This window comes from Lates calcarifer, unplaced genomic scaffold, assembly GCF_001640805.2.
Source record: "Lates calcarifer isolate ASB-BC8 unplaced genomic scaffold, TLL_Latcal_v3 _unitig_4509_quiver_412, whole genome shotgun sequence".
In the NCBI taxonomy this organism is placed as follows: Eukaryota; Metazoa; Chordata; class Actinopteri; family Centropomidae; genus Lates; species Lates calcarifer.
In genome coordinates, this window is record NW_026116942.1 from 46,369 (window position 1) to 72,888 (window position 26,520).

Sequence of the window (26,520 nt, forward strand, 5' to 3'; positions counted from 1 at the left end):
GTGGAAATATTCTGCTTTGGGATTGTGTGGCAGCCAGTGGTACAGGAAACATTGCATGGATAGAAGCCAGTATGGATTCCACCAAATATCAGCAAATTCTGGGTGCAAATATCATGCTGATAGTCAAGAAAGTGAAACTGGAATGAGGCTAGTCTCCTACAACAGGACAATGATCCAAGGACTTCAAAATCCTAAAGCTTTTGGAATGGCCCTGACAGTCCCCTGATGTGAAAATTATTGAAACTTTGTGGGTTCATCTCAAATAAGATTGAGTGGAAAATTTAGATCAAAAATAGGACAATTAGCTGCTACAAAAACTGTTTGCACGCTGCCAAAAGGGGAGGTACTAAGTACCGACTTTGTAAGATGCTCAGACTTTTGCACATGCCACATTGTTAATGTTTTCTACTTTTTAGTTAATGAAGTAAATAATAAAAATTAAAAAATTTTTCATTGTTAATAAGAGGTTGTGTAGGGTTCACACCACTGTTACAACTGGGAGGTTGAGACGCTGTTATTTCGTTCAGTAGCAGGACCTCCTTTAGCACCTCCTTGTGATCAGTGTGGCCGACTTCCATCAGTGCTCAGTTCAGTTCCCTGGCATGAGGTGGCACACGATTTCCCTTTGTCTGGAAATTAAGTCTTTGAGTTAAATAGAATCAGGACTGGAAAGGATTTGCCAGAGTTCAATTTTTAGGATTTGTTCAGAGAAATACATAGGATTGTCATGTGTCAAAGCTTGTTGGAGTGTGTTGTTACTAGATGTTATTCTTCTTAACCGGGTCTCGAACCCTGAAAATTCTTGCTGGGAGGCAACAGTGCTAACCACTGCACCTCCATGCTGCCATTGTGAATATGTGGTGCATGTAAAAAGTGCTTGATTAATGGAGTTACTACTAGTAATTTCAGGTTCAAAATCTGTTTAATAAGGGCCTGCGGGCTGACGTTAGCTCACTTTTCTGGACGATCAACTTGTTTTTAGGTGAGGATTCCTTCAGTGTTCATTGTTCAGGAGGTTTTTACTTGGGGCTGAATTATCCACCAAGGCCTCATTGAATAAAGCACTTTCATATTTAAAAAAACAATGTGTCTCAACGACTCAGCCACAGCACATTGAGAGCAGCTTGTTTCTCTGATAACTGAAGATCTGATGACAAAAGTCCTCATCTGGTTTAACAGTAGAGTTGTAACATTATATAAAGTGACAGTGATGTGACTTGAAACATTCAGAAAGTAATCAGGTGAAAATGCCCATCCGTCTGGCCGACAGCCAATGCTTACAGAAAACACTGGATTTATAGTGTCTACGCTCATGTGACCGCAAACAACAGGAACAAATAACAAATAGCTTTGGTGACTTAAATGATTTCAGACAATATGCAGATACAGCTCTGAAAAAGAATCTGATGGAAGCCAAGAAAGAAGCAATAACAACTGATGCATGGACAGCTCTCACATTGGATTTTTTTGGTTACTGTCACCTGCCATTAACTCCACGGTGACTGGAACATTTCAGGTTCTGTGCTTTAGACTCTCAGCACAGATCAGAAACACACTGCTGAGAACTAGTCTGAGGTGCTTTCTTGACAAGTGGAGCTTGGGAGGTAAAGTTAGTGCATCTGTACACTACAGTGCAAAAAACATGACATGACGACATATTATTATTTTGCTTTGGGTGGAGAATTAATTATGACATGACTTGACTAATCAACTTAAATTGGCTTGATTAATCAACCTCAAAAAGTAATTAAAATGCTCATCCCTAATAGTAAGTATGTGATCATTTAGTGATAAACTCACCCTCAGAAGACCCTTTTGAGTAATCTTGGGTCATTTGTGAGACTGAATTTCTCATTAATGATTTTGTATTTTTTCAATAGTTTTGTCTTTTATTGGCTTCATGTCAAATTAAATGTGTCTCTCCTCTTGATGTATTGATTAGTACTTAATTCGTCATCAGACGATACACACATTTTTTTAAATGGTAAGCTCGCAGTTTGTGGCCAGTTTCTTCTTTAGTCACAAAAGGTGGGTTCTAACTTTAGAGCAGTTTGTATAGTTGGACTAAAACGCTCCTATTTGCTCACACAAAATTAAACTAATATGTGAAGTATTTTCATTATGTAAAACTAGAATATGGTGTTTATTTGATGAAGTTGAGTAAATATGACAAAAATTCACACGGACCTTTGATCTCAGTACTAAGACTAAGTCTAAAAATGAACACTGAGCAAACTGAAATTTAGTTGCGATTGCAAATCTCAATAGAAATCTTCTGGAATACAATACATTCAGTCAGTGAGGTCTGTCAGGCTAGTTATCTGTATAGCCATTGTTGTACTGGTTCTGTTGCATACAGTAACAATCCTTGGCTTGTATGAGAAGATGTTGGACACAGGGACCAATGTGTCATGCTCAGCGAATCATGTCTTAGGGTTTGTTGAAAAAACTGGCTCATCTAAACAGAGTTTATGATCCATCTGTGAAATGTCAGTATCATCCTCTCGACAAATCATATCCTGTTACATCTTGTGAGTATGACTTAATGTCAAATCAAATTAAATTGAATTAAATCAACTTTTATTCCTATATAACACTTCAGACAGAATTGCATAATACAGTGCTTCCCATTATATCACATACATACAATTATAAACAATGAAAGCAATGAAAGATTAAAGTAAAACTTTAAAAGAGAGGTGAAGGAAGTCCATATCAAAATGATATATTCTCCATAGAAAGAACAGTAATGAAACACAATACTACAGCATTTTCGGTGTGTGTAGGGACACAAGAGAGACACCTTAATGACAGATAACATGAATAGAGCACACTGATTACATTTCGCTGATTAACCATCCACACTGATTAACTCATTCAGCATAATTATTTCACACAGAAATCTGTCACAATTATATCAATTCTTATTTTGGATAGCTAATTCTAAATATGAAATGTCTCTAAAATGAGAATGAGAGAAAGTACCTGATATGAAAACCCAGACATATCATATTCACCAGTGAGCCACGAATAGGCTTGGAGCTGACCAAGATAACACATTGACAAACAGACAAACACGTTATTGGCTATGGTCTTTTAATGAGTTGTTTAGTAATGCAGTGCATCACTTTGTTAAGAGGCGATGAAATTAAGCCCATAAGGAAAGTAATACCCTAGCTAACAGTGAAAGCATTGTGGAAGTGCTATGCTGCTTCTGGTACTGGGGGTGCTGAATTTATCAAAGTAATGATGAAATCAGAAGATTACAAAGGCATTTTACAGAAAAATTACCCAGTGTCAGAAAACTAGGTTTGAGGCAAAGGCTTAGTGTCTTTCAGCAGCACAAAAGCATGGTTGCAAAGGAAAAGATGTACTATTTTAAACTGACCAGCAATGAGTTCTTACCTAAATCCAATTGAAAACCTTTAGAGAGAGCTGAAATCTGTCTTTGCATAAGGACTCATGCAAACTTACAAGCGCTTGAATGCATAATGGAAGAGTGGCAGAAACTGACAAGTGCAACAAGATGGCTGCAAGACATGTTTACAGGCTGTCATTGTTGCCCATATACAAGTGAGGAGCCAATAACTGTGTCCAGGGTATACCTGCATTTTTGATGTCACAATATGAAAGCTTTTTTCCAGTAACTGTGGACACTGGTTAATTTGCATGTGTCTCTGAAGATATCCTGAAGTATGCACTTGAAATTCAGGGATGCCAATACTTTTGACCATGACTGTATATTGTAATGCAAAAGCAATTCAAAACCTTGCTAAGAGGCAGTGTGTCTGGTGGTAATTCAGTAACATATTAGACAGTTACTGTGTGGACTTGACTATAGACCGTGTGTATGTAGAGAAATGGCTACCATGTTTAATAGCTAGAAACAAATGATGGTGTTCTTGTCCTTCTGTGCTTCTCTGTCCTCCACAAAGAAAGCCAAGGCCAGCTTCCTGAAGTGGCTGGAGACACAAGTAGATCAAAATGGCCTCCTCTCATTGTCCAAGCCCTCCCTCAGGATGGTGTCCTTCTCTGAGCTCCAGGATGGTCCTTTGCTGCCTGACGGCTCTCTGGCCCTGGTCACTGACTCTTCAGAGTCTCAGAGCTCGGCGCAGTTCAGTATGGAGACCTACAGCAAGAACCTGAAAACCAGCCTACTGGGGCATACCCTGCTGTACGCAGAGATCGTCACATCTACCATGGATCTGTTAGAAGGGTAACACATGTTCCTCTGAGTGTTTAATGTTTGAAATACATACTGATGCTGACAGCAGAGTGTTGTTATAGACAAAATTATGACTTTGTGATCAAAAGAAGCACATCACAGCAAGCAAAACTGCAACAGTTGTGACTGCTGTAATGTGCACAGTAGGGCTGAATGATTTTGGGAAACTATCTAATTGCAATTTTTCTGACAGGTATTGCGAGTGCAGTTTGATTTATGATCTAATTATTGACTATCAAGCTTCAGGATTCAGGATTCACTATATACATGTAAAACTTGATGGAGCATTAGCTTTTAAGAGATCATTAAAATAGTAACTGCTCTATGCACCATCTTAGGATGAGAATAAAAATATACAAATCCAAAATGTATTCATTCTAACAAAAATGTCATAGAACATACACATAATGAACCATGGAGCAATTCTCACAAAACAAACAGTAGCAGTATGTTTCCTTGCCTTGGCCAACTTGACATTGGTCAAACTGCTGCCTGTAGTGATTTTTCAAATGCTGATACATTGAGGGAATGACAGGAGACTGACAGGCACAGTCTAGTAGAAACAGACACGGCTCATAAAAACTCTATGGGATTTGTCCTGATAGAAAATACAAAATGCAAATACAAATCTAACTTAATGTTAGCTGGCTCACTCTCTTCTGTGTGTGAACTGTGAGGCAACTAAAAAAGTGTAACGACTTGTGTCAGAAAAATAAAATAATCACAGTCTTGTGGTTTGCAAATCACATTAGTTCAAATTACAGTTTTGGTTAAAATTCAATAAATCATTCAGCCCTAGTGCGCAGGCTAACCGACTGCAATCTTACACAGTGCCTTTCACATTAATTCGTTCATTCATTCATTCATGACATTCATGTTTTGGTTTTACTAATGTACTGTATGTATGTATGTATGTATGCACCAGGGTCAGACTGCAATAATAATTCAGGTCAGGAATCTAACTTCAGCTGAGCCAAATCTCCACACACTGACAAAAGACCACTTATACTGTAAACATTTTGTTGATATTTTTTCTGTTTGCGGTTTATGCCAGTAACATATCTTTTAGTTTTGTTACTACACTCAAAAATTGTTTTAAAAAAACATATATATATATCATCTTCTATAATTAAGGCTATAACTATTGTGCATTCTTGTGTTCGATCCTAGTATTTCCTCAGTGCTCTGACAGGACTTGTCTTGATTAAACTGTGGAGTAGTCCCAGTGTCCCCTAAGCCAGTAAACTTAGAAAGAATGTGTATTTCAATTGTATTTCAATTTTTTCGAAAGATTAGCTTTGCAAATGCGTACAAGGAAGGAAAACTACACAACGTGTTTGATAGACCTAAGGCTGTACACAATGTCATCTTGGTGAGTAACAATGGATGTAAACAGAAACTTTGTTTATAAGAAGAAGGTGAGGTGATGCATACTACTTTTCCAGCACTAAGCTAAACCTCCTTTACCCATCCAACAAAGCCCCTTTACACTGAGTGAGTGTGTGTGTGTGTGTGTGTGTGAGTGAGAGTGAGTTAGAAAAACACCAGCCATATGAAGGAAAGATACCAATACAGCATAAAAATCATACAATGAATCCAGCATTTGGCACTTAACACACTTCTATGTGCAACTATGTGTGTGTGTGTGCACACTGGGGTGGGAGGGCAGGCAGGCTGGAACTAATTTAATGCCTTAGTGACTTCACTGCAGCAAAGTCAAGTTGCACCTAATAGACTTCTTTGTCTGCATCCACACATGTGAGTAAAAGTGGCTCTTGAGCAGGTCGATCAGGCAGCAGGTGGGAGCAATTAAAACTGTCATAAAGTTTGAAAAATGGATTGTGGAGCAGCACTGAGCTGATTGGAACAGACAGTGTTGTCATTAAGGTTATACAAAAACTAAAGCTGGGTGAATGAGTAGGCCATCTTACCCCCAGACTTCTTGCTGCAGTTTGATTTCCCTGCTAATGTTTGAGTTTCCAGATGTCCCACTGGAGCAGCCTTGATTAATGTTATTATTAAGGAATTCCTGTTTTATTTCTTCAAGCTTTTGCGCTCATTAAGTATTCATTATGCCGTATCATACCAAATATTTTCAGGAAAAAACAATGTTTTTGGTAGAACTGACAGTTGTAAACAGCTTTAGAGGAATGCTAGTGGGAGCTAACTGAGAACAAGTTGTATTTTGCATTTTTTCTTGGTGCTCACTGATGTTTTAGTACTGTACCATATGGCAGTAAAACATTTTGTTCTCTGTGTGTTTCCACACATTTTTCATATACTATCCACATACTGTTGCAAATGTTTTGTTGGATAATACTCAATTAGCTTGTAGATGTACTCTAGCTGAATAAAAGGGGTACACCATTTTTGCACATGAAAATCTGTTTTATAGTCATGATTACTAGTACTCTGCACAGTTTTATAATGTCCTCTATGGACATTGAGAAGTTTTTTCAGCTTTTTAACTTGAATCAATTCAAACTAGGGCTTGGAAATATATTTGTAACTAAAATCCTGCATCTCAGAATCTAGTATTTGGAGTTTGACCTGTACTCTGGGCCAAAAGTGAGGATAGTCAGATGGGACTGAGGGCCACTCATGCAAAACAGGAATTAAGCTGAATTTGGTGTTGGTCACACCCATTTCTGGCTATAATTTTTTTTTGGAACTTTTTTGAAACAGGTCTGTGTGTCCAGTCTTCACAAAACATGGTACATAGAATGTATGGAAGCTAATGATCTAACTTAATATGTTCAGTTTTAAAGAAAAGTTACACAGACAATATTTCTTGTGGAAAACTTCCTGTAGGAAAACAGGAATTGTTGCATATCTTGACAACAATTACTAGTAACATGAACATTGGTCCAGCAGTTTCTCATGCCCCACTGAGGCTTTGTGCAAAATGTGGCGTCAGTCATCCCCTGGGTGGCACTGTTGTTCCAAAATCAGTTATTGTAAGATTTTTGAAACTCCAAAAAGCTGCAAGTTTAACACAGTGATGTCTTAACCTTACATTGGTCTTTTTGATTAACACAAAACTTGTTTGCTGTATGACACTGAGGTTCTGTACAAAACTTGTTGCATATTGGCCACTAAGTGGCACTTTTACACAAAGTTGGAATTTGTCCTGTTTTTTTTTTTTTCAAACAGAAATATTCCAACTTTGGTGCAATGTTAGCCAGTCTCTTTACTGCTGTCACCCTGAGACTTGCGTTGTGTCTGTGCGCCCTCGGGTTGGCAGGTGTTTGTATGATGTATACACTATGAGCAAGAACAATAGAGTGATTTGTGTGTTACTAGTTGAAATTGACAGAAAAATCAGAATTGCTGATATTTCAAAGGGATTCACTTACTCATTCTTTGCTTTGGTCTAGTGTTAGTGTACAAACTTGTCCAGTTGTAGAGAACTGATATTGTCATTTTTATCATGCGTTTCGTGTGGACACCCATATCTCCAGTTTCTCAGTGATCTGAATAGAATAGAATATAGTGAAACAAAATGTATATTCACATTATAAATTATGAATAAATAAGATTATGTTTAAGCAAGGCTGAAATACAATAGACTTGGCACTAATTTACTGTCACTTGGTATTATTGCAGTTTCCTGTGCTCCCCAATGCAGAGCTTAAAATGGAGACATGTTCATTAAAATACTGTTAACTGTCTTGGCTTAGCTTGAGCAGTTAAAACATTAATTGTGCAGGCATCCCTGTCAGCAGTCTTTACACCTGAGAGGTTTAAAATTAGATTACTTTTTCACATCTCTGATGTTCTGCCTCCATGTTTATCTCAGCTGTTCAGTTGATTCCTCTCATCTAATTTTTCTGCTTATTAGTGGAACGTGTCAAACAGCTAAGTCAGCTTCTAAAGAAGAGATAGATTTGGATGATAGAAGACACTTACAATTACACATTATTATCTACAGATGCATGCAGATCTTGTGAATAAGACTGCAATAAAAATGAGTTAATCAGTTCATTCATCTATCAAATTATATCAAATCTTCTATAGACTATCACATTTTATTCATTGATGAAAATTTGAAATACATTGTCCGAGTTTTCTTTGGAAAAAATGATAAAGATAGAAGCTTCATACTGTTCTGATTTAGTTCTACATTACAGAGGATGTCCATTTTACACTGTTGATTGTTTTTTAATCTAAAGAATATATGTACATTTTGAGTTTTCATGGGCTTTCATAGGGGTGAGCTATATGGCTTTAAAATAATAACGCAATATTTCAGGATAAATTGCAGTAACAATATTCAAGATGATGACAAAATACTTTTAAACTGCAGATCATCAATTACAACAGATAGACTCTTCATCATGCTATGGTTTTGCTTCAGGTGGTGAAACAATTTGGTTGCCTTGCCACCTTTAGTTGTGACTGTTTTTTTGCAAACCTTGCAGCAAGTTGTGGCTTGCTGGATGTCTGACTTCTTAGCCAAAACCACTCCAGAGTTTTCCATAACTGCATACAGTGTTCAGTGGGGTGACAGAAGTAGTCAGCTTGATTGCATTGTTAAACAACTCATACAACTCACTGCATTTCATTTGTAGGTTAAATTTCCTTCAGTGGTCATACTTCAGGAAGTTTTTACTGGGATTATCCTCAGAGGTATCCTTTCCGAAATTAACAGACCTGATAATTAAAACTGGAGAAAAGCATTGGATAAAGTTGTTTCATGTTAGTTTCACGTTTTTCTGGTGCTTTTCAGTGGACACAGGCTGTTAGCTGAGCTGCCGCTACATTAGCTCAGCTTGTTTTTAGGTCAAGATTCCTGAAGTTCAAGAGGTTTTTACTGGGAGCCAAATTATCCACATGGGTCTCCTCCTCTCCAAAACAAGTGGACCAAGTGATAAAAATTGGTAACACAAAAATTGGTAAATATAAATAGGTAAAAACTGAATAAAACAGTTTCACATTAAAAATTGATGTACTCTATGATGCTCTTGGGCGGGCATGGGACATTGAGAGGAGCTGTTTTCCCCAGCTTGTTTCTCTGGTTACTAAAGATCCAGACAACCAATGACAAAAAGCCAGTTTAAGACTATAGTTATAATGTCATAAGTATAAAGTCATAAGGTGATGTGACTTGAAACAGTGAGAAAGTAGACAGCTGAAAATGTTTTAATGTCCAGCCATGCAGCTGACAGCCAGCACTTAGAGAAAACCCTACTTCCACACAACAGACATAGCTCCCCTTTTAGGGACCAATTTGTCATCAGAGGCTGATGAACTGCTCTGGCTTCCCGCCATTGTTGTGGTGAGTGGAAGACTAGATTGTGCCCTACGGTATGCAAATGTGCCAACATTTCATCACGCTGCTATGTCAATGATAGTGTGATATGGAACTTTTTTTCATGTAAAAATTTGTACTGGTATTATCGTGAACAATATGATATGGTACAACTCTACTGTTTCGGTTCCTAATTGAAATTTAGAATGTAAGACTTTGACTTGTAATATAGTATATTTTACACTATGGCATGGAGACTTCAGTAAAAGATTTGAATACTTCCTCCACATGTTTCCCAGTTGAACAAACAAAAATGTCCTCGTTTTATACAGCTCTAGCTTGACCAATGCCTGATACCCGAGTTTTGGTATACACACCGGAAGTATTTTTTCTTATACAAAACCTTTTTTTTTTTTAAGAAAAAAGGTCAGTCATGTCAAATGCTTTACTGTTGAATGATAAATTAAATTAGGTAATATCTTTAGGTATGAGAAGTAAGCAGACACTTTTTCATACTGACACTGTAAATAAATATTTTAAACTGACCTATATATTGACATTATTGACTCCTGATATCATAATGTCACATGACAGTGGTCCAGGTTTAACACCCTCTAGTAAGTGTTTATCTATAGCACCTTTCAAGAGCAGAATGTCACAAAGAGCACCATATAAAAAATGAGGCAGACTTACAATACAGACTTAGGAAGAGTAAAAACACTGTAAAATATAAATGAATAAAAATAGGAACAAATAAAAAGCTACACTAAGGAAGGTCTGTATTAGTAATAAGTTAATTAATTCATAATAATAATTAATTCAAGGTCATTTGTGTACAGTGCACAAACCAGTAAATTGCAGAGTCAGGGGTTTCAGAGGTGTGAAGACCTATGCTTGGCTTTAACGTGCGTGTCTTTCTGGCATCTGATATAGCAGTCTATAGCAGAGTTATGTTTTCTGCGTAGCAGCAAATATAGTCACAGCTATTGTAAAAGGCATGACTATTTATATGCAATTAGTAGAGTAATTAGAATTACAATATTGCAAAGTTGTTTTTTGTTGTCTTGAAAAATAGGGTTATGTAACAGTCAAACAGATGATAAAATATCAGATTAGTCAGTGATTAGAGTGTCTTGAAATGAGATTGACAGGGCTTTTCTCATATCTGGAAGATAATTAAAGCACTGAGATAGATTATAATAGGCAAAGAGGGAATTGGTTTGAAAGCAAAGTGCCTGCAGGTCAGCAGTGCCTGAAACTGAGGAACTCCTGTAAACACAGGTTTAGCCGCTTGAGTGCAGAGGCTTGAAGCTGAGGCTCAGTGGCCAGCAGACTATGTGTTTGTTCAGGGTATTACTGCTTTGTTTGGCTGGGAACAGCCAATAATGGCCTGTACTGAAATAGTGTTCCCCCAAGGTCACAGCAAACTAGAATCTCAATGCTTTGTAGTGAGGTGCTTCACAACCAGCAGCCTTTTAGATATAGTGAGGTTCCTGTCATGTATCCACCACAAGGCATTTTAGTGCAGTTCCAGTGTAAATGATTTGTTATTAAAGGAACAGTTTGTCATTTTGGGAAATCACATATTTACTTACTTTTACTAACAGTGTATTCAGAAAATATTCAGACCCCTTCAATTTTTTTCACATTTTGTTCTGTTGCAGCCTCATGCAAAAATTAAAAAAAAAGGTTAAAAGTAAAAAAGTTTTAGATTTTACCATAAAACTGCAACATATCAAAATGTGAAAAAAGTTAAGGGGTCTGAATACTTTCTAAATACAATGTATTTAAAGACTGAAAACAAGGGGACACAGCTACCCTGACTATCCAGCAGTAACAAAATCCACCTACTACCACGTTTTTTCTTTGATTCTTTAATGATCTTTTAAGTGAGAAGAAGTTAAAAAAATAATTAATTAAGCTAATTGTAGTAAGTGCAGACGTTTGTGCACGCTACTAGGTCAGTGCTTGGTAAAGCATGAAAGCCATGATAGAATGTTTGCTCAGTTTCTTATTTGCTAATATGTTGATTTGTGATTTAAATGGTCTTACACTCTTATTTAGTGCTTGTACAGATGCTGTAATTTAGGCAGCATTTTAGTTTTGAATTTTTCTCCGGTGTGTAAGACAAAAAAATAAACAGTGTGTCCAAAACAAAAAAAAATAATTATTTTAATATCATACTGGTACTACTTGAAAACACCTAGAATTTCATGTCAGTAAAAACAGTATTCAACGTGACCAATATTTAAGTACTCAATCAAATGCAGTAATAAACAACATGCACACATAGTTCTACACAGGTAATTCCAGACTCAAGACACAAGACATGCTGTTTTTCTGGCTTTCTCGTGAATACAATGACATGACAAAACCCGATTTTCTCCTGTATTGAATTTTGATTGCAGCTGTTATGTGTGCCACTGTTGAAATTTCACATGGTTCCTGTAATATTCATAGTGGAATGTAACAACCACAACTTGCACTTTTTATACTGCATACAGCTGACTGAGGTTAGTATGGGGACCCTACCACACATTTCACAGAGTACATCTTGTGTCAAAATCTCCCAGGGAATTAAGACACACACGAGAAGGCAAACATAAATGACCCTATATATAATTTCTATGGTCGTTTTAAGCTATTCCCCCACCTCGTTGTATAAATACGTGCACGTTGGCATTGTGCTCACTTATGTGTGACACATAACACATACTACATATATATGTTGTGGTTACTTTATGCAGTTTTCTGTCTTTCACAATAATAATAATAATATATTAATGATTTAAAATGGATATTTAGATATCTGGAAGAGATCATATTGAAGAGATAGTTACCCCACTCTATCTTCTGTATGTTGCATTTCCATGTTTAACACTGAATGTGGTAAATAAGATATAATATAGGCTATTATAAATTATCCCAGTCTTTATCCATTTTGCTATTTTGCAAACAGAATGATGATCAAAGAAACTTGTTTGTGTGGATTTGTGTGTGAAGAAACATTTAACAACACAAATTCTTACTTAGGTTACTTAGATTATCAACATTTCCTCAAAATTCTTGAAAAGCATCTGCTGTTATCAGTCAGTATTTTCCTTATACAGTAGTTGATTCAAATTTTTTCCTGACGAGTGTGTGTGAGTTAGAAACAAGCTGTTGGTGTTTAGTTAAGAACAGTTAACAGTGTGGAAGTGTCTATTTGTGAAAAGGTTGGAATGAGAGACTTTAGTTTTTTTGTGTTTTTTTTTTTTTTTTTTTTCTAACGCCACTTAACTGGTCTTGAGAGCATAACGATTCTTTTCCTGCTCTGCTAAACTTGATCCCTGTGCCTGGAGCAACACTTCCCACTTGTCAACTTCAGGCTTAGACATGAAAACCCAAAGGCCCACTTTTACATTTGTATTCTTTTTTAAAAACTCTTATTTGAATATTATTTACATCTTATTTATTTATTACCATATATCTTATTTTTCCTAAAAGAAGGAGATTCATAGAAGAAACAGCAATGCATTGAAATGTAATTGTCATTATTTTCCTTTCGTTTTCAATGCCATCCCCACATGCGGAAAGTATTTTTGGCATTTACCCAGTTTTTTAAACTCCATCAGTTTCTTACAGTATTATATAATTGCAAATTCTATGACTAAGTTTTTATTATTTTTGAAATTAAAACAATCAGAATTAGGAGCATGATCAGAAAAACAGAATAGTGCACAGTTACTGCAGTGCAACATCCTCATACTAAAACTAATCTAAATAGAAAAATAACCTTAACAAGGGGCTCTTCTTCTTAAGGCTGTTCCAATTTTTGGCAAAAGCTCTGGCATTCTCTGCTTATTTTGACAAGCAATCCAATATCCAAACTGAGACTGTATGGAATTAGACTCCTGTTTCCTGTTAAAAATACAAACCACAGTTCATACAGGGGGGTTTGGTGTAGAGAAAATGAAGCCCTCACAACCATCGCAACAGGTTTAGCCATAAAAATCTAATTGGCTCAATTGGCCTTGCATGCTCCACCTGCAATTATAAAAGATTGTAAGCAGATGCCTAAATGTCTTCATTTCTAATTCTGGGGAACATATGGTGCAGTGTTTGACATTAACTTTTTATGTTCGGTGGAAGGTATGTTGTACTCCAGAGCCCTTAGCCCTTCACTGCTTTGGAGTCACCAACATGGGGAAGTCATGCGGGGTCCAAGGGTTTTCATTACAGCTTAATCAAGACTATACAAACCTGCCAAGAAGCATTTTAATATGTTCAAAGAGAGACTACATTTATTATGAGGAGGGAAAACTGATCAAATCTGTTCAGAACTTTTGATCCCGCGCAAGCAAACAGCTACATTTTTACAGGCTGATACAAGCCCTCTTAAAAACTTATTTGTACTCAACAGTTAAAGAAAAAAAGAAAAATGAATTCAAGGAGCTACTGCTGAAACACCTGCTACCATATTGCCCATAGCCTATAAACAGCATTGGCTCATTGAGTTATTAAGAAGAGCTGGTTTTTACTAATGACTACTTATCTCACTGGAGCTCTTGAGTAAGAGGGATATATACTCAAGTTTATTAGATACACCTAGCTGAAAGTAGTGCAATCTAATGCAACAGTCTAAATAATAAATCCTTCCTTCATGATTATGATTAGTTTGAGAAAGGTGCTAATTCAACTTTATGATAATTTTAGGGGATGTAGTTTATAGGGCTGTTGAACTGTATTGCGTAGATGTTTTTGTTATTTAGAGGATGTATTTGTACCCTCTGTAGGTTTCACCACTACGTCTGGTAATTGCTGATGTCCATAAATATCTCCTGATGGTTATAGATAGACGATTAAATATTTATATATTTGTGCAGTTTTTTCATGTGTCTGGCATAGTGAAAATTTACTTTGTTTAGACTGTTGTGAAATTTGCAACCTCAGTGATCAGTGTTAATGCATCGGCATGCTAGCAGGGCAGAGAAATGCATAGTTTCAGCCTTCCAGTATGTCTGCTGTTAGACTTAAACAGCAGGACCTCAATAAGAAGGGGACATTTGGTTTTTCAGTCTAATTGCTGATCTTATATTGTTGTCTAGGATCTCTGTCTGACCAGGCAGACAGACCATCCATACAAGCAGTTGGCAAAACAAGGTCATTCATTTGTGCCTCAGCTGCCCCTTGGTAATGGAGAAGCCATCTCTTATTGATCAGTTACAATAGTGCTATTTGGAAATGATAATTTCTGCTCTTCCTCAGTAAACAGGATTAGCTCAATTAATCACATTTACAGATTAGCTGGTCGTTATGTATTGATCAACCTTTTGATGCTGCTGAATGATCAATGCAAACACACTTATGCACAGCAAATCCTGTTTCAAAAATCATCGATGGCAAAAAATAATCTTTTAATCTGAGGTATTTTAATCTGGGAAGTGAGGGGTTTTGAAGGAGAATGGTAGGGGAGATAAAAGGCTTTCAGAAAAATAGTATCTTAACTGAACACATCAAATACACCCATTTAGGTAGTTTGATAATGTGTATATTAGGAAATATGGTCCATGCTTTTGGCAGCTTACAAGGGTGCTTTGAGGAAAGCAGAGCCACATTTTCTTTTTGCTTGGTGATGTTTGTCTGATTGTTGCTGTGTATGGGTCTAAGTGTGTGAGAAAGACGGTCACATACCTATAGCTCATGATCACTGATCCTCTGCCATCTTTAGTCTCTCACAGATGACTCGGTAGGTGTGCATTTATCCTCCTGACATGCAGTATCTGGAAGGATGACCCCTGTGGGTTACTTGTCCATTAAATCAAAGAGTCCTGAGCAGGGATTTAGAGGCTGATGCTTTTCCTTTTGTCACAATGCCTCCTCTATCTGTCAGATATGATACCTTGTATGTTCTTGTTCTGGTCTTCTTGTAATGAGAAGATGACAATGAAATGGATCTGAGAATAGCACCACAGAGGGTCCACATTTACTCAGTCTGTGTGGTTTTGATCACTCTTTCTCAAATAACCTGACTTTTTATTTTTTCTTTCACATTACTACAAACCAACTCCAACTAAAGATACAAGTAGTAGATTAAATTAGTTGATCACCTGAAAATTAATCACCAACCACTATGATAACCAGTGAATCAGTTAAGCATAACTGGCCTTGATTAAACTCACTGACAAAAAAATAGCAAAGCAAAGCATGTCAAAGAGTGCTACACTTTTTTTATTCAAAACATGAATTAATTTTGAGGCATGTTACAGTCTTCTGCATATATGGAGATAATGAAATGAAAGTGTAATCTACTGTCATTCAATAGCTAAATCTCTTTTGGAAAAAAAAAGTGGAGTGCTCCTGCAGTGGAAAACACTACCAATGAAACATGTCTTTGTCCACAACGCTGTACGAGCAGGGGGCTTTTGAAATGAAACAGACTTTTCTGTGCAGTGAGAAATTATTACCCATAATTATTTCAGGCAGGGCTCTACAGTATGAGCATTTCACTCATGCCTGTGAAAATTAGATTGTGAGAATGTGAAAAATGTTGAGTTTAAAGCCAGATGAACATAGCATTTGGCTCTACTATGTTCCAGCTGTGCTGTGTTCTGTCAGGTTCAGTCATGGTTTCATTGTCCACTGAAAATGTTTCAGAAGCGCAACATCTGTTATTCAGCAGCCACACTAATATAGTTTGAGTTAGGATTTTCTTTGAGTTTTTTTTTTCTCTCCCTAAGCGTAAAAATTTTAGTAATGCACTAGGTTACTGTGTATGTTATTTTTAATGATAAATAAAATATATCATTAAAAATAACAAGTCAACTGCTAATATACAGAGGCAGCATTTATATACATTAACAAGTGATTTTCACTCTTGAAGACACATTTTTATTTGCAAATATAGTTGATCAGGTAGCATTTTTATCATTTTAAACAAGCACTGATCATTGCTTTCACCAGTTAGAATAACAAATGCCGCTGCTGAAGGTCTTATCAGCTGTCCCTAATTAATATCAATTCCATGACTAACTTGATGACAGGCCAAAATTAAACTTGGCTGTTGTCTAGAGGGTGTGCTCTCTGCAATCCAGTGTCTGTACTTGACCAAAGATTGTTTATAATTGTTAATAAAAGAATCATCACTGTTTAACACCACTGAATTTCATAGTTAGACTTAGACAGACTTTTATTGTCATTCAGTATGCAGCAAGTGTATGCAGAACGAAATTTCGTTTGCATAGGCCTCAAAGTTAAACTGATCTATATCGTATAGGACATGATCAACACATCAATAGTTTGATCCCCAGCTCCAGTCTGCATGCTAAAGTATGCTTTGTGCAAAATGCAAACCATTGGTGTGTGCATGTGTTAGAGCGCTCTATATACATAGAACAAGCATTGTACAAATGAATGAATATGACCCACAGTGTAAAGTGCTTTTAGTGGTCTAAATGACTAGAAAAGCACAGTCAACTTACCATTTACCATTACATCAATAATTTAGATTTATGAATTTCATTGTTCTGAATCATCTCCGTATTTGGATAACATAGCTTGTGAAAAATAAAGCATGTCAGTAGTGTTTATTTCAATGTTTGGAAAAAAAAACGATAATCGATATTTGTAATTTTCTGCTACTATGCGTATATGTATTGTAGTTTGTTTACTGAACATCTTTACAGTTGTAGAATATTGTGGACACAAATTTGACCACCACTCGAAACGTGTTTTGTCCTCTCAACCAAAAAGATTTCAGCTAAATGTAACCGTGGCTATAATCTTTGAGTGGGCTCCTATCCGGTTTGTTCCAGTCCCAGAGAGGCAGCCCAGAATCTACATCTGGCAGCACCTCATCTTGACCTGCTCTGAGAGAGCTGATGCAACTACCATGCAACTACCTCATGAGAAAATGATATGATTAAAATGCTGGTATTTGCAACAATTTGTGGATCCTTCCTCTGCAGACCCATCAGCAGTACACAACTTGAGTGGAGTGTGACTGAGGGTTTTCTTTTAACTCAGTAATGGCCACAAAAAAAGGGCACAAATAAAGTTAAACATTAAGTCTGGCATTTAAAATAAACCTTTAAAAATGGCCTTCAAGTTTACATTTTATTAGGAACAGCAATCATTCTTTTTGGTATAGATTCCTTTAGGAATTTTGGAAACATTACTTTGAGATTCTGCTCCATGTTGACATGACTGCATCACATTAATAGAAAGAAAAATAGAGAGTGATTACAGTTTAGCCCAAACATACAAGATTTGTGAAGAGGCATGTACCCACACATGCTTTTGATCATGCTCCTGACCTGACACTCCTTCAGTCAAAGACTGCTTTTTGGTCTCTGGGTCATGGCCGAGTTGTAGCCATACACCCAGCTCTCATCACAGGTGATAATCCTTGACATTAAGGTTGGGTCATCCCCGGGTCTGTTGATGGAGGTCCTCACAGACTTCGATATGGTGCTTTTCCAATATGGAGGTGGATAATTTTAATAAAAATTCCCCCTTTCCAAGGAGTGTTCCATGTTAGGCTGCAGTGGGAGGCTAGTAACAAAAAGAGGGAATATTGTAAAGGCTGCAACTTTTGAAGATATCCTTTTGATTTCTCTAACTCGGATGGCTTAAGCCTAGCCTCAGATCAGTTTTTGAATATAGAGGTCTGTGGATTTTCTCATCATTATAAGGACATTAGGAAGGGATGTTTTTCATGACCAGTATGAACAGAAAGAATGATTACAGCAACCATGAACTGTTTCAGTACATATGAGCACCTGTCTGTCATTTTAAAACCTACAAGAAAAATGGTAAACTTATCCTGTAAGTTTTTAATCAATTATATTAATCACCGACAAACTCATTGAGTCTGGAATACAAAGTTACGAGCTTTTCACATCAAAATTTGTCATGTTCAGAATCTAGATTGAGCTATCAATCTATCTCTCTGAGAAACAGCTCTTAGAAAAGTCTAAGAACTGTTTATCAACTTACGGAGCTCTTTCTGGCCAGAGTTAGGGCACTCTCACACTGGAACTGCACTTAAGCTGGTTTATCACTGACCAGCTTTGCATCACAATGGCAGAAAAGGTCTGCTCTCTTGCTTTGGCAGCCCAGCAGTCTTTGTTCACAAACACCAATAGCAGGCAGTTGCCATTGGATCACTGAATCAGTTTTAATTACATTTGGAGATGAGAAAATGAGCAAACATTTTTCTCTAGTGGGTTTTGGTAGTGACAGCCCTCAGCTCTCAAATCAGCTTTTCAATTACTGACACACTGTGTAATAAGTGCAACCTTGCAGGATGATCATGGCATTACAGCTGCATTTTAAAATAAAAAGAATCTAAAATCTTTTGAATCAATCTACTATTGAGCAAGAACAGTATACCCAGCAACCACGAACAACTACTGCAGTGTAATCCATGTCAAAATACATCCACTAAAATGCTTGATTTTGCCACTGACAGGGTCAGATTGTTTTTACATATTAGCACATAGCACAGAGACAAGCCTCAAAACATCTGGAACAAAGTTATTTGGAGTGATGAGACCAAAATGTAACTTTTTGGCCACAACCATAGACGTTACATTTGGAGAGTTAACAAGTCCTCTGATGAAAGGTTACTGTGAAACACAGAGGTGGTTTCGCTGATTTGGATGTGTGAGCTACAAAGGCACAGGGAACTTGGTCAAAATTGATGGCAAAATGAATGCAGCATGTTATCAGAAAATACTGGAGGAAAATTTGCATTCATCAGCCAGGGAACTGCGCATGTGATGTACTTGGACATTCCAACATGACAATGATCCAAAACACAAGGCCAAGTCAACCTGTCATTGGCTACAGCAGAAAAAAGTGAAGATTCTGGAGTGGCCATCTCAGTCTCCTGACCTCAATATCATTGAGCCACTCTGGGGAGATCTCAAACATGCAGTTCATGCAAGACAGCCCAATAATTTACAGGAACTGGAGGCTTTTTGTCAAGAAGAATGGGCAGCTTTACCATCTGAGAAAATAAATTGCATCATCCACAACTACCACAAAAGAGTTCAAGCTGTCATTGATGTTAAAGGGGGCAATACACGGTATTAACCCTTGTGTTGTCCTCTGGGTCAAAGAAACCCTGTGGCCGACAATGTGCCTTCGTGTGTGCGTGTGCGTGTAGTAGGATTTGTTGTTGTGCATGACATTTGTGATTCTGAAGCGGTTATCTTTTGTTTTTGAATAATAGTAAGAAGAAAAAAGTATACGGAATACAAAGGGCAACAGGACGGTTAAGAACTAGGGTATGTAAACTTTTGATCTTGGTCATTTGGGTAGTTTCTGTTGTCATTATGATTTATAAAGAGTAAACACAATTGTTTGATAATAAATGGCTTCACCCAATCACTACCCATGAGTGCTGCCAGGGTATGTAAACTTATGTGCACAACTGTATGAACTAAAAATATCCAGAATTACAAGCAGAGGTTTGCATACTTTTGTTACAAAGACAGTACGTTTGGTCCCAGAAACCAGGGATCATGAGAAATGTACAGTGTTTGTGTATATTCTATGGATGGGACTACGCAGTCGGAGCTCTGGTCATGTGATTATTATGCTTAGTCTTCTGTACATAGAATAGAATGAATAGAATGCCCTTTATTGTCATTATACTAAAAGTACAACGAGATTGGAGATTGGAGGTGTTAGCTTCGACATGTACGATGTCCTTATCCGCTTGGACTTGGAGGCCAACAGAATAAAATGCGTCAGCATCTTCTATCTATTTACCACTAGTGGCTGCAGGGGTCTGCTGTTGCTCAGTAAAGGTTATTGTATGTAGTGCTTCTTTAAAAGACCAAGAGAATGCTAAATCTTTTAGGGCTGCCAGTTATAATTGTTTTCGTCATTAGACTCCAATGTTACAACCTCAAATATTTAAATTTGTCCAATTTGTGATAAATTTCAGGTAGATTACGTCTTTGGTTCCTTACATTATTTGTGCTTTGCTTAAGAAGAGATTCCAGTACATCCTTAGTGAGAGTATTCATGGTATGACTGATAATGTTTTTTATAAAGGTTTAACAGGTGATTTATGCTAACTTTACTAGCAATTTTGTCACATTAAGTTATGGTGTCACATTAAGTTATGGTGTATTTTTGCATTATTATTTAAACTACACATGGCACAACATTACTAATGACATTTTCAGCGTGGATAATAACAATACAGTGATAGATTATGTTTGTTTTAACTTGAGTGAAGATCTGAACATTTTTAAGACAAATTTATACATAGAGATCATTCCAAAGGGTTCACTTACTTTTTCTTGCCACTGTAGTAACAAAAGATACTGTTTCTCCAATTCTTTATCTTTCACATACCTAATGAGCAGGCTGTGCCTCAGGAGGTAGTGGGGGTCATCCAGTAATGGTAAGGTTGATGGTAATGAATGTGTGTATGAATGGGTAAATCTGACTTACAGTGTAAAGCACCTTGAGTATGGTTGCTCAGACTAGAAATGCGCTGTGTAAATGCTGTCCATTTACCAATTTACCAGAGCCTAGGGACCCATTCTTTCAACGGGTTGACATGGTTTCCTCTGAAGGGACATAGGCAACAACATGAACAGATTCTTTACTCCCCTGGCCTTCCAAATTAGCCATACATTTACTTCCATTTATCCGGGGTCCAGTCTCAGTGGCAGCAGGCAAAGCAGAGTATTTCAGACATCCCTCTCTCTGGCAAAGTTTTCCAGCTCTTCCTGTAGGATCCAGACCAGAGGATCCAGACCAGATTAGATATGTGAACAAGACCCCAGGATACCTAAACTCCTTCACTTTGGGCAGCAACTCACCCTAAAACCAGAGGGAGTAATCCACCATTTTCTACCTGAGCACCATGCCCCCAAATTGGGGGGGGGGGTTTCACACTCAGCTGCAAACTGCCCCAGTGTGTGCTGAAGGTCAACGTCTGATGAAGTCAATAGAACAACATCATTTGTCTGCGCCTTGAGATCAGATACATCATCAGAGACAAGGGACAAGGTGTGGATGGAGGTTAAGTCTCATGGGTAAGGATCTCAGGACTGCATTGTAGGTGGCTGAAAGTTAGTGTCGTAAGCCACCACCTTTGTTTAGAGATGGACGTTCCAGGTGGACATAGATAGAATTTCCGGACCTTGTTGGTGAAATCCATGGAGTTTCGGATTTGATGCGGGGTGTTTCCCACCAGCGACACTAAAATGGTGGCTTGGCAATGTTGTATGTGGCAAAGTTGATACTGTTCACAATGGGTCTAAGAGGGGCTCCCTCTTTGTGTATCATCGGGAGTCCATAAATACAGGGAGTGAGTATCACCAGGGTAGCGGCGGTAATATGCTGGGCGGACAATGGCTTCATCCTTTTCCAGTTTCTGTAGGCAGTCTATGACTTTCTTCTTGTAACCAGTTGTGGGGTCTCGTTTTAGGATCTCATAGGTGTTGCTGTCGCTGAGTAGTGCAGTTACTTTAGCATGATAATCCGCTTTGTTGAGAACGACAGTGCATCTCCCCTTGTCAGCTGATAGGATGGTGATGTTTTGGTCCTTACTCGGGGAAGTGATGGCATTCTTTTCCTGGGTGGTGACGTTGGAGGGAGGTATTTTGGCAGGGCTATATTTGGAGGGCTGCGGATACCTTTATCCTAATTGTTCTGCCTCGGACTGTGTCAGTTTGTTGGTTCTTATGTCTGATTCTGTAGCTGTAATGTGATCCACTATGGGCAGTTGTTGTGGAGATATGGTGAAATTGAGTCCTTTGGCTAAAACATCCCTTTCTGGTGAGGTCTCTGGTAGGTTTTTAACCCACTTGTCCTGATTGTCTGCAGTTGTGGCAACATCCTGTGGAGGTTTTCGAGTGATCCCAGAGTTCTTGACGTAACATATGTCCTGGCTTGAAGAGTTAGAAATTTGCAGGTTTGTCACTCCTTGCCTTTCATGTGTTGAGCCTGTTGGGCCTTGCTGACGAAGTTGGAAACTTCCTCCAAGATGGAGGAAGGCAGGAGTGACATCAGCTTCTGTAAGGTCTGGTTGATCTTGTCTTGTCTCTTCACAAAGTGAAATAGATTTGTCTAATCCTTTTGTTCAGGAGTTGGGACTGGGCTCTTAGTAGGATCTGCTCCGGTCTATGTTCTTTGACAGTTGATCCAAGGCGCAAACTCTTGGGGGCCATTCTGGCCTGTTGACATCTCAGGTTGAATCGAAGGTGGTTCCTGTAGTCTGCAAGCTTCCTTGAGGTTCTTTCATACTCCCACACCAATTGAAGGGTTGTCCTCCCAAAGTGCAAGGCAATATGTCTGCAATGGTTCTCAGTCATCCAGGTCATGGTAGTCTTAATTGCTGAGGTTGAAGACAACTGGACTTCTTTTAGGCTCTTAAAGAGGTTTCACCTCTCATCTGAAAGGCTTCTTCAGTTCTGAAAACTGGTTGGGGAGTCCCAGGTATTTAGCCTCTGGGGCTAGTTATGAGAGTCATTGACCCACCCAGTCGTTATGCAAGTCATTAGGGTCACATGAGCCCAGGTGTGACTCGGGATCATTGAAAGGTGCAATACTGTGTAATGCTGTGTCCCCCAGATGCTTTCACACATAAGCTATGATTAGGTTGTTACCTGCTCCAGAGCCAACATAAGGGGATATCAGACATATGTGGCAGGGAATCCAGGCAATAACTGATTACAAGACCAGGCATCAAGTGATCCCTCTTCCAGTCATGCTCAACAACTTCTTTGCACATTTTGGAACATGAAGCACCACACCCAGGGAGGTGGGTGCATGCTACCTCACCAACTGAATAGCAGCTTCTAATTATTGAGACAGCAGAAATACAGAGGACCCTAACCAGGGTCAACCCACAGAAGACAACAGGACCTGACAACATCTGAGGACATATGTGTTTACCGCCCCATCTACAGAGGATGCAATATCCTCCACACTAAACACAGTACTCACTCATCTAGATAATATAGACACCTACGCTAGAATGCTGTGCATAGATTCCAGCTCAGCATTCAATACTATTATCCGTCAGAGACTAGCGGAGAAACTTTCTCTACTTGGCCTCAGTACCTCTGCCTGTCACTTGAGAGACCACATTCAGTTTGTGTTGTCAATAGAGCCTCCGGCTCCATCATACTGAGCACTGGAGTCCCTCAAGGCTGTGTGCTTACCCAACTGCTGTTTACATTGCTAACGCACAACTGTGCTGCTAGATTCAGGGAAAACCATATCATCAACTTTGTTGTTTGTTGTTCAGAGGGTTGCAGTTTAAGCTCACACGCCTCAGCACCGGTAGCCCTACAGTGGAGAGAGCAGAGAGGATCAGGTTTCTTATAGTGCAGATCATGGATAGATTCACTTGGCCCAGCAGAGATTGCACTCCCCCTATCATTCTCATACCATTTTACAGACGCACTGTTGAGATGGTACTGACATATTGCCTCACCACAGTGATATTGAAGAGGGTAGTCAGGGAGCTTGCAAGATCATCTGAGTCATTTGATGAACTCCTGTTTCAGTTAATTGCATTGTAGGTATTTATGTTTCATGTTTTCATGATTATAAATTTCTGTAAATCAACATCCTGTTTTTATATTTATAAACTGATCTCCAATCTAATCCCTAAAACGTCAAATTTACTATCTGATTTATTAAGCCTGTTGACAGGGCTACACAATCTGCGAGTAGTCATTAAATGTCAGTTCTAGTCCAGGGCCAAACAGTCCTTAAAGAATTCTCAACTTCATGGCTACAACTATGTACAAATAATATTACAGAGTTGTACAGGAATGCTAACCAGCTTCTACATTAGTAAATTAAAACTTTCTGCACCAAATCTGCTGGAGATGATAATGGTTGTCAGTGAAGTTTTTAAACAACCAGAACTGAAATGGAGTATACAACAGACATAATAAATGATGCAAACTGCATCAGAGTTTTTCATGAAAGCAACTGCAACAGTACTTCCTTATTTCCTGCTGAGACTTTTAGTTTTCAAAATTGTTATGATGTATTATTGTTTGAATTTGTCAAGAGGGACAACAATAAGGGTAAGACTAAATTAAAAGCACCAACTAAAGGTGTAAAAAAAACTATATGATTTTAACATGTTGTCCCTATGAGGAACTTTGAGGTTTTAACATGTTTTCATTACTCTTGTGTTCCTTCAGGCTGACTCTGCACTTACCAAACGATGTGGGTTTAATAGCAGTAGCTGGTCGACAAAGCCAGGGAAGAGGTCAGTGCTCTAGCTCACTGTATACCTGCATACACAACATTTACACCTCAAATACATCATGCATCAAAGTTTCAATCAAGTTATTTTTTGTTTTTATTAATCGTATTTGTCAGAAGTATGCTATAGGTCTTGGGTACCACTCTGCATTTTTTTTGTATATTTTGTGTTTGTTACTGTTTCAGGTCGGGGCAGGAACGCCTGGCTCAGCCCTCTTGGTTGTGCCATGTTCACTCTGAGGGTCCAGGTTGAGTTGAGCTCCAGACTTGGGCAGAGGATTCCATTCGTTCAGCATCTGGCTGCTTTGGCAGTAGTGGAGGCTGTTCGCACTCTCCCTGGATACCAGGTATCAGTTTACACACTTCCATTTATCAGACTTTATTAGCCTACACATCTGTTGTGATTTTGCCCATTCAGTTTTTACACCCTAACCACTGAAATACACATTGTATCGTACCATATTAAAGGTCAGTGCATTGGGTTTTAAGTGAAGATTTATTCTTTTAATAACTGATGTTTGAACACATTTCAATCTTCGTCAGGACATAGACCTGAGAGTGAAGTGGCCCAATGACATCTACTACAGTAACCTGATGAAGCTCGGGGGTGTACTGGTGACTTCCACTGTAATAGGATCAACCTTTTATCTGCTCATAGGTAACAACCCTTTAGTGCAGCTTATGAGACTGGAGGCTTTTACTGACAGTTTGCATGTCTACGTGAAAAACAATTTCACATATAAATTACCAGTTTGCCTATGATTAGAGAGTAGAGCTATAATTTCTGAACTTTTCCCCCAATATGAAGGTGTCTGCCTTCAAACTCTGTGAAAGCCAGAAATCTTGTTCTTTAAACTCATAGTTACTGATTAATTTAAAATCGAATCTGCTGTTGTTTAGAGCTGAACAGAGGAAAATGTGTAAGCGTGGATAGTCACACTATACATATGTACATATACATACATGTATATTAATAATATTAATATGAGTTTCTGGCTCATTTAGACCATCTTCCACTTTCCCCTTGATGAAATTGTAAAGGTTTGGTCTCATAACTGGGTAATTCCCCAAGTCACTTGTACATAACAGCCCCAAGACTTTAAAGAGTTAAATGCACTTTTCTTAGCCTTCCTAGCACTACTCTAACAAATGTATCACTTAATTATCATCTCTTGTGCAAAAAGTTGTTCAAATATAATGATTGCAAAGGGAAAATAAGTTTAAAAAGTTATCAGTGATTCAGCCTAATAAAGAACATTAAATACTCTTCTTCCTTCTTATCATTACTTTAAGCGCTGCTCTCCAGCAGTGACAGTGCTAGTGACAGTGGTCATTTAGTCTGCTTTCACCTTACACCTACTATATTAGGGGTATGACAAATCAACAGTAGTAAAAATGCAATCTTTTGCAATACTTTATCCAGCATGCATCAGTGAAGTACAGCCTCATGTTGTTTGCTCAAAATAACATTATATTATTTCTTGAACATATTGTGTCCTACAGGCTGTGGGTTCAATGTGACAAACAGCAACCCAACAGTATGTATCAACGACCTGATCCAGCAGTACAACATACGGCATAACTGCAGTCTGCGGCCACTCAGCTGTGCTGAGCTAATCGCTCGCACTGTCAGCTGTCTGGACGCCCTCATCAGCAGTTTCCAACAAGGAGGACCAGATGCCGTCCTGCCCACCTACTATAAGAGATGGCTTCACAGGTGAGTATTGCAAACATCCCCCTGGGCTTTGGACTCATATTTTACTTTCTCATTGAAAATCAGAATCAGAAACTTGATTCAGCTAGTACA

The 26,520-nt window shown here is 38.1% G+C and overlaps 1 protein-coding gene across 1 annotated transcript in view; it reads left to right on the top strand.

Moving 5' to 3' along the window:
* The window catches only part of hlcs (holocarboxylase synthetase (biotin-(proprionyl-CoA-carboxylase (ATP-hydrolysing)) ligase)), a 48,217-nt gene that overhangs the window by 17,392 nt on the left and 4,305 nt on the right, over window positions 1-26,520 (top strand). The window contains exons 6-10 of the mRNA XM_018700887.2: window positions 3,936-4,216; window positions 24,650-24,717; window positions 24,900-25,060; window positions 25,257-25,371; window positions 26,217-26,430. Coding sequence (XP_018556403.1) covers window positions 3,936-4,216; window positions 24,650-24,717; window positions 24,900-25,060; window positions 25,257-25,371; window positions 26,217-26,430 — 839 coding nt within the window. The remainder of the gene's footprint in view (window positions 1-3,935; window positions 4,217-24,649; window positions 24,718-24,899; window positions 25,061-25,256; window positions 25,372-26,216; window positions 26,431-26,520) is intronic.